A 10,079-nucleotide genomic window follows, 5' to 3' on the forward strand; every position below is an offset into this window, starting at 1 on the left:
CAGTCAAATGACTGAAACAGATGAAAGAACACACACACACACACATATATATATATATATATATATATATATATATATATATATATATATATATTGTGTGTGTTTGTAAGTGTATATTTTTATTATTTCTTTTTTGCTTCATTTTAGTATTAGTCTGTAAATTTCAAGTTAAATATTGTATGTGTATACATGTGTCTGACTGTAAATTTGTATAGTGGTATGTATATTGATGAAACTATCGTTTTATGTTATAGTAGTAATATGTCTGTCTGTTATGATGCGTACAATAGTGTTAGTGTATTTTATGTCATAATATACCTTATGTGTATGGGTTTGCCCAGAATTTTTTTTTTTTAAATAAGATAGCAGTGTGAAGTGGGAGCAAGGCTTCTGACCTTTTCAATTTCTCAGAAGCTGACGACATTGATGTGGTTGATGTTCAGCTTGAACGTCTGTGAAGTTGGTGTCTGGTGCAGCAGAAAAATAGCAAAACACGAGTGGGAAGAAAATGAGCGTGTTTGTTTCTGTGTCATTGCACTTTGGTTTGCAAATGCATAATTTTTAGCTATGCTTAGTAATTGCATAATAGTCGTACTTGTGTGTTTGTGTGCATATGTGCGTGTTAAATGGAACTAGGGAAATGCTAGTTAATGCAACCTGTTTAAATCCTGCTGACCTCTCAGAGCTGGAAATAAAGGGAGATAATGCATAACAACTCTTTAGCACTAACTTTATATAGTTTGTAGGTTACAGTAATAAAAACATCGTATCGCCTTATGTATATATCTTTATGTTTGTGAGTGTGTGTGTGTGTTTGCTGCTACTACAAACATCATAAGTACTGCTGCAGTCAATGTTCTTGTAACTATTACTGTTGAATAAACTTGATATCTTTAATGGTTTATTAAATTAACCGTAGCGTAACATAATTCAAGCATTAACATACACTCTCACAAACATACACGCCTATTCACACACACACAGTATTTAAAATTTCTTAATTTTCGTTTTTTTTAATATTCACTTCATTTTAGCATTAGTTTATTATTGTATGTGTATACATTTGTGTGTGTACGTTTTTTTTTTTTTTAAGTATAGTTGAATACAAAATCCAAAATTAATTGAAGGATCACTCAATGTATTTCAATAGAGACTCATATTTCTTTTTTACAAGGAAAGAGTTGATTTTAATCTTTTGCTACTCATTTACTTCTGACTGTCTGACAAAGCCAACAACCAGTGAAACTTCGAAGTCACTGTGAACATTTTCCTAGTAAGAAAATGTGTGTATAGCTCGTATGTATATATGAATATGTGCATGTACATATATGTGTGTACATAATATTATCCCTCTCTCTCTCTCATATATATATATATATATATATATATATATATATATATATATATATATATATATACATATACATATATATATATATATGAGTATATACACACACATGTGTATGTGTGCACACATACATATATTTCATTCATCATCATCACCACCATCACCATTTAAATTCATTTTCCATACTGGCATGGTTTGGATAGTTTGACAGGATCCAACAAGCCATAGGGCTATGCCATGCTTTAATGTCAGCTTTGGCATAGTTTCTACAACTGGATACCCTTTCTAATGGCAACCACTTGACAGTGTACTGGGTGCTTTTTTTCATGCCACCAGAACTAGTGAGGTTTTCAACTAACTTGCAAGACTGGGAAAGAGCAAAGAAAGTGTAATATTGCAAGGTTAGCTTTAATCCTGTTTCACTGAAGTCCATTCAACCCACTCTTGTGTTGGTGCTGTAAAAGATTCCACTCAATACACTTTATAAGGTGGTCAGTATTAAGAAGGGCATCCTGCTGTAGAGATCTAGCCAAATGATATGTATGGGAAACAATTGTAAGGCACAGTGGCTTTCTGTAAGAAACAGCTTGGATCATGATGATTGGTCCAAACCATGATGACTAGTCTATGGAAAGAGGATATGAAATGATGTTGATGTATGCATACCTATACACACACCACTTATCCACACATGCATGCACAGGTATTTTCAACTGATTCCTTATACTAATTGTAGATTATATATGTATGTATGTATGTATGTATGCGTGTGTGTTTATGTATGTGCATACTATTATTAGTGGAAAATAATCCTGAACAATAGCAATACTTTCTGCCTAAGTACAATGCATGTATTGTAAAGCTGTTTTTTTTTTACCTTCTCTGTATTGTCAATTGTATTGATCTTCTATTGTCTTATTGGTATTTTATATATTAATAGAGTTGATAGGATTTTAAAGCAGAACCACATAACGTAGAATAACACATCACACAAATAAGGCTTCCTGAAACATCATCAACCCAGTCTGTTTATTCTGAGACTTTAAATAATAGCAATAATGATGATAATAATGGTAATACAAAAAGAATAAGCATTTAGTCTGTTGAATTGATCACAGTATATGACTGGTTTATATTTTAGTAGACAGAGGAATGAAAAACAAATGTCATCTTTGATGGGATTTAAATTCAGAATATAGAGAGATGAAACTAAATACTTTTGAGAATTTATCCAAGCCCGTAGTATTTCTGCCATCTCCACAACCATCATGATTATAATAATAGCAGCAGCAGCCTTTTGAGTTAAAGAGGCAGTCAATGGCTTGTTAAAAACCATTAACTTAACATAACCATTTTGCCTCAACAAAACTATTTAGAGTGAGTGACAGATAAGTTGACTCTATGGATGGGAAATTCATCCATGGAGTTTAAAATCTTGCAAATGTCTCCATGTTATGGATTCCTTTCTCTCCAGTTAAGGTGACTCCTTGTGAGGGAGACAATTAACATTTACTACATTTTACGTTCAATGGCTTTAGTTTAGATTTCAAACTCTACTGAGATTGAATCAACCATGTTCGCTATTTGTTGCTATTCATATAGTCAACTGGATTAAAGTATTGAGAAGGGAGAGAAGTCAATCTCTGAATGGGTTTGATATTGTGTGATTTTCTTCCCATGAGGTGTATACTTGTAGAGGGTTATCTATTTCTCCATAAATCAAGGTATTTTTACAACTTGTTAGTTTCTTCTGACATGTATAGTCTCATTTGCTTTTATTCTGCTTGATGTTTTTATATGATGGTTTCAAATGCTTGGTTGAGTAGATGGAAAAAGTTAAATGTGAGAATCAATGTGTATTGTACCTTACTAGCATACATAGCAATATTTTAATGTTCTAAGGCTGTGAACTGGCTGAATCATTAGCACACCGGGCAAAATGCTTAGCAGTATTTTGTCTGTCTTTAAATTCGGTGTTCAAATTCCACCAAGGTCAAATTTGTTTTTCATCCTTTCAGGTTCAATAGAATACATACCAGTTAAACACTGGAGTCGATGTAAGCTACTTACCCCTCCCCCTGAACTTGCTGGCCTTGTGCCAAAATTTCAAACCAATATGTTAATGCTCTGACATTTTTTTTTTTTTTTTGTAGGTATGTTCATTATTTCACTGGTCTACTATCCAGTGCAATCAACATCAACAGTGAAGCTCTTTATCTTCACCACATCCTTATCCATGGGGTCCCCAACTTTGATGGCAAGGGGGGCTGTCGGCCATTTATTAAGGTTTACCAAGGAATGCAGCCTATGTTTACATCAGGAATCTAGTAAGTAATAAACATTCTTTTATACTAAGTATTTTTCTATAACTGTAAGCATCAAATTTACAAAATACATTCTGATAGAACAAAATGAGCCACCAAATAGCAAATAACCAAACCACTCCACTCGCATCAGTCTGTGAGCAGCCCTGTACCATCTATACAGTGTTTGTAGCCTTAATTATGTGTAATGCTTAAGTTAAGAAGACCAAGATATCAAATTGTGTAGACATGCTAACTTAAGTGATTATGACAATCTTATCTTTGGGCATGGAAAACCACCATCGTAAAAGGACCATAAAATTACTGTATTCACTAGTTACAGTAACAAATTTCATAACTTTCTGAATCATTGAATCAAAAATTTAGTTCTCCTATTTCGTTGTTTTAGTGTTTGAACATTTTGTGCATTTTATTATAATGTACAGTATTTAATGTCTGAATTGAATTGAGCAAATTTGATCTCCCAAAGTGTAGGCTCTGAACTTGATAACTTTTAAATACGAATCCTTGTGCTTTGCATTAACTTCATTGTTCTTGTGTAATTAGCCACATTGATGTTATGGTGTGTCTAGGAAAAGCGCCTTAGTTAGCTGTTGGTTTCTGGAAGTATGAAATTTGTAAAGGGCTGGGGGAGAAATGTTTGATATACCTTTCAAAGACTGTAACAACACAACATAATACATAGGTTCTGTGAATTTAATTCAAAATGGAAAATGAAGCATTGAATTTAGTCTTTGACACTCTTCATATGCTTTATCTCCTTTTACAGTCTCTCTCATACCATCTCTGCTTGCACATTCTGGTGTCTTTAATGATATGTCGTTTAACTTAATTCCATTGCAGTACTGTCACTGACAACATGCAGAAGGTGTGGATATCAATATCACCTGGAATACCACTTCGTGGAGATGTCCTCATCAAATGTTATCACAAAAAACCTAAGGGAAACCAACGCGAGATAATTTGGCGTTGTCAGTTCCATACCTGTGCTATTTCTGAGAGCAGCTTAGTGTTTAGCAGACAGGAACTTGATGAAGCTTGTAACGGTAAGAAATATTTCTTCTCTAACCATCTGATGATTTAAACATTGCATGACTATTAATGTGAAATCTACACTGTTGATTTACTGTTGTGTATATCAAGATCTGTTTGATCTCACTCCTACATGTAGACCTATTATATTCATCATCACCCATCCATCCATCTAATTTTCCATGCTTGTATGGGTCAAATGGGATTTGTTAAGGCAGATTTTCTATGGCTGGATGCCCTTCCTGTCACCAAACACTCACCTGTTTCCAAGCGTGGTAATATATTCCCATTTGTAAACCTGCTTTTCATAGAAGAATGGAATCAACCAACTTTGCTTGTATGGCTATGACGGTCCTTGATAACTATTACATGATATCAGGACAAGGGCACACACACGACAAGTTTCTTTAAGTTGCCATATACCAAATCCACTGACAGGGCTTTGGTTGCCTGCATAATGGGACTGAACCCATGACCAAGTGGTACTAGACTAAACAACATCAACAAAAGCACCCTAGTGATGTCATTTGGCTCCTTGTTGACTAACTGTGAAAACAAGTTAATATCTCTGCCATGACATCATGGCCATAATAACACTATACAGTAATCTACTGTTGAACCAGTTTTATAAATGCCCCTTTCCCTTTCACTCCCACCTTAAACAATAAAGCAGCATCCCTAAATTATTATTTAACTACTTCCTCTCTATCAATCACTCTCTTTCTTTCTCTCTGTTGATCTCTCTGTCCACCCCCCCACTCTTTCTTTCTCTCTGTCTGTTCACACATACCCTACCAGCTCTCTCTCTCTCTCTCTCTCTCTCTCTCTCTCTCTCTCTCTCTCTCTCTCTCTCTCTCTCTCTCTCTCTCTCTCTCTCTCTCTCTTTCAGTGTCATGTTAGGTTTCTGTAGTTTATTCAAATGTTCTCCTCCCACTGAGTAGCTGTGACCAGAATTGGCCTGCCACAGAAATAAATGATAATAGTGATGATGATGATGATGATGATGATGGAATAACAACGATAAAAAGATATAACAATAATGCTATTATTATAAAAGAACTTTTCAACTCTGTTCCAATGTATACCCATAGGTGGATCTGGAAGTGTTCAGTGTATGCACATGTATGATGTCTTTGTAGTATATACAAATGTTCGACTATATACACACATATGAGAATAAGCTGGTGCTCATATATAGACACACATATTCATACATGTGTTTACATTTATACACACGTTATATTTTTGTATAGAGACACGTATAAACATATAAATTTATATCATATATATATATATATATATATATATATATATATATAGATAAATATTTTTATATACACTCATGCTCACACACACAAACATACAGTAACACACACTCACACAGTAACACATACACACATACAGTAACCCACACAGTAAATGTTAAGCAGAAGCTTGCATCTATTTTGATCTTAAACATCATATCTTTTCCTCCTACTCTCTCTTTTATCTTCTCTTTCTCTGTCTCTCTCTCTCTCTCTCACTTTCTCTGCCTATATTTTTCTTCTAGTTTCCTACTTTTCTTTCCCCATCTGTTTTCAGACAACCCTTCCCACCCCCACTCTACTTTCAACCTTTACACATATATCACAATCTCATACACAAGCATTCACATGCAGATGCACCTACACATCTTCCCTGTATATGTTTGTACACACCTACATATGTTTACATACACACACATGAACGTTCTGTAGTTCTTCAGTTTGTTTTAGCTATAACTACTGTGGCCAGGCTAGAGCATCCCCTATCTCTGTCTTGTCTTTTTCTTTTTCACCTCCATTCTCTCTCACTCTCTCTCTCTCTTGTGTGAGAGAGAAATAGTGTGAGTCTATGTATTTCTGTCATGTCTCTCTTTCTGTTTTCATCCTTTTCACTTCTACAGCATCTTTCTCACTTGTATAGCCTCTTTCTCTCTCTATCTCTCTCTCTCTCTCTCTCTCTCTCTCTCTCTCACAGACACACACACACAAACACACTTGTCTGTGTGGTACCTTTCTCTTTACGTCTCTCTCTGCCTCTCTCTCTCCTCTATCTTTTTGTTGTCTTTCATGACTTAATAAATATTCTATGTCAACTGTATCCCTAATTTAGAGAGAACGGACAAGAGAGAGCAGGAAAAGTGGTACCCCACAGCCCTTTTATGCTGCTCAGACTATAATTTTACAATGTTAAAATCTTCATAGATAGAGGACCCACCTATTCAGGGAGGTAGTTTCATAGGGAAGCAGTCTGAGATATCAGGATCTTCTAAAAGAGGTTGGTTTGCTTATTGATGGTCATCTACCAACGTTGCCTTCCTGGCACTTGTGCCAGTGGGATGTGAAAAGACATTCGAGCGAGATCGTTGCCAGTACCGCTGGAGTAGCTCCTGTGCAGGTGGCACGTAAAATACACCATTTCGAGCGTGGCCGTTGCTAGTACCTCCTCACTGGCCTTCGTGCCGGTGGCATGTAAAAGCACCCACTACACTCTCGGAGTGGTTGGCATTAGGAAGGGCATCCAGCTGTAGAAACTCTGCCAAATCAGATTGGAGCCTGGTGTCGCCATCTGGTTCACCAACCCTCAGTCAAATCGTCCAACCCATGCTAGCATGGAAAGCGGACATTAAAAGATGATGGTGATCTTCATCTTGAATACAGTGTAGAGGGTGGAGATATTTATGTATATAATATCTAGTATGGTAAATGCATTGTCTTTATGAAGGTGTATGGCTTAGTGGTTAGGGTATTCAGCTCACAATCGTCAGGTCATGAGTTCAATTTCCAGCGATGCATTGTGCCCTTGAGCAAGACAGTTTATTTCATATTGCTTCAGTCAACTCAGCCGGCAAAAATGAGTTGTACCTGAATTTCAAAGGGTCAGCCTTGTCACGTTGTGTATCATGCTGTATCTCCCTGAGAATTGCATTAAGGGCATGCGTGTCTGTAGAGTGCTTAGCCACTTGCATGTTAATTTCATGAGCAGGCTGTTCCATTGATCGGATCAACTGGAACCCTTATCATCATAACCATCAGAGTGCCAGTAAATGCAGTGTCTTTAACTATTTAACATATTAGCTGCCCATATCCAGCCCAAATATTCTACCTGTTTTATGACCAAACTGGCGAGATCTGGCTTTTCGCACCTACCTTGTGATGCCAATCCAAAAAATAACATCATCAAAATCTCATAGTTATGAGATAATGAATGATTGATTCAAAACAATGTGAATGAATAAACATATTTGACAGAGTAATCCAAATGCTAAGGGGTTGAATAAATGTTTCAGAGTTGTTTGTGTGATAATAATTTATTGTGTACACAGTTTGACTCAAGCCAGAGTCAAGAAGCCTGAGTTTATCTAAATTTCCAAGACATTTAGGCTAAGAATACAAGTCTCTCCAATCCTTGAATTTAAGGGTCAGCACTATCTGTAGGTGTCCCTGTTACCTACTTTTAGCTGGGTCTACTGGAACAATGTAAAGTGAAGTGCCTTGCTCAAGGATAAAATACACTATCTGGTGCAAGAATTGAACTTATAACATTACGTTTGTGAATCCAACATCCCAACTATTGGGCCATGTGTCTTCACTGTGTGTGTACAACTAGATTAAATTGAAACTGGGAATCTTTATTTCTAAACTAATTTAAGATCCAGTTTGGGAAGTACATATCCAGGATTAAGACACTTGTTGATAATCAGAGATCAAAATGATTGAAACATAGCTTAGATATAAATACTTACTTTTCATTTCCAAAGTATATGTACATATAAGTGTTAAAACTTTTTTTTTCATCTATGAATAATTATAATCTCATATTCTGTTATATGCATTAGGAATTGTATTCTCAAGTATTGAATATATTTTAGCCTTCAGTAATAATTTTTGAGATATCATCATCATCATTTAACGTTCGTTTTCTGTGCTGGCATGGGTTGGACGGTTTGACTGAGGTCTGGAGAGCCATTGGCTGCACCAGGCTCCAATCTAATCTGGCAATGTTTCTACAGCTGGATGCCCTCCCTAACACCAACCACTCCGAGAGTGTAGTGGGTACTTTTTACATGCCACCAGCACAGGAGCCAGTTAGGCAGGCATGGTATCAATCATGTTCGGAAAGTACTTTTTACGTGCCACCAGCATGGGAGCCAGCCATATGGCTTTGGGTTCAGTCCCCACTGTGTGGCATCTTGGACAAGTGTATTCTTCTGTAGTGGACCAACCATAACTTTGTGAGTGAATTTGGTAGATGATAACTAAAAGAAGCCTTGTGTTTGTGTGTGTGTTTGTGCGCGTGTGTGCGTGTTTATGTCCCCTTTCCTTGACCTGTCATACAAGCAGTATTTATTCCCAATATTCCACAAAAACATGTCTGGCCATGAGGAAATATTACCTTGGTTGGAAACAGCTGAGGGTTGAAGATAGGTAGGGCATCCAGCCACAGACAATTTGCCTCAGTAAACTCTGACCAACCCATGCACACATTGGAAAAATGGACATTAAAATAACAGTGAATTACCTTTTTCTTAACGCCCACTTTACCCAACTGGTTTTGATCATACAAAACTCTTTCCTAAGGCCAGGTGCTCTTCCTGCCACCTTCAATTGTTTTTAGGTAAGGAGCTATTTCCTCCACTCCTTTGGACAAGAAATTACTCAGACAACGTTTTTGTTGCAGATTGTAAACAAAAACAATTCTATAGAATGTGGCATTGTCCTTTCACACAGCTTTTTACCATAGCCTCTATAGTAGAGGCTAAAGTAGTAGAAAGCATTAACCCATGGTGCAATGCAGTGGGACTGAACCATGTGAACGCAAAGTGAGTTTCTTAACCACACAGCCATGCCAGTGCCTATGACAGAGATTTCTAGAACATTCGACTCAGGTTGTCTTGAACAGGTTTCTTCGCTTGCGCCTCTTTGCATCTGCTCAAACTTGGAACTTCTTTTCCTTCTTTCTTTCTTTTTTCTTTTTTTTTTTCCTCCGATTCTTTTTCTTCTGTTCCCTGCCTTCTCATCTACTTTTACATCCTTCTATCCAACAGAAGTTTATTTACTATCTAATTTGCACCCAGCCCCTTCCCTCATACACACACACACACACACTCGTCTGCATCCCTCCCCAACAGAAGTTTATTTACTTTCTATCCAGACACACACACTCTCCTACTGGCCTACCATTCCTGACCTTGCTCTCTTGTTCTACCTCATATCTTTCTCCCCCCTCTCCCCCTCTCTCTCCCATCCTCTCTCTCCCACCCTCTCTCTCCTCATCCAGTCCAGTATTCTTCTGATAGAAACACCAATGCTCTGATCTCTGTCTCACATCTCAATCCCCCCTGCCAACCACCA

General features: G+C 36.9%; 1 protein-coding gene across 18 annotated transcripts in view; it reads left to right on the plus strand.

Moving 5' to 3' along the window:
- Nucleotides 1-10,079, plus strand: part of LOC106882633 (tensin-1) — an 835,201-nt gene that overhangs the window by 715,322 nt on the left and 109,800 nt on the right. For all 18 annotated transcript variants that reach the window (XM_052970116.1, XM_052970114.1, XM_052970115.1 and 15 more), the window contains 2 exons: nucleotides 3,502-3,675; nucleotides 4,516-4,718. In XM_052970116.1, the coding sequence (XP_052826076.1) occupies nucleotides 3,502-3,675; nucleotides 4,516-4,718 (377 nt within the window). The remainder of the gene's footprint in view (nucleotides 1-3,501; nucleotides 3,676-4,515; nucleotides 4,719-10,079) is intronic.

The sequence above is a fragment of the Octopus bimaculoides genome, chromosome 8, assembly GCF_001194135.2.
Source record: "Octopus bimaculoides isolate UCB-OBI-ISO-001 chromosome 8, ASM119413v2, whole genome shotgun sequence".
Lineage (NCBI taxonomy): Eukaryota > Metazoa > Mollusca > Cephalopoda > Octopoda > Octopodidae > Octopus > Octopus bimaculoides.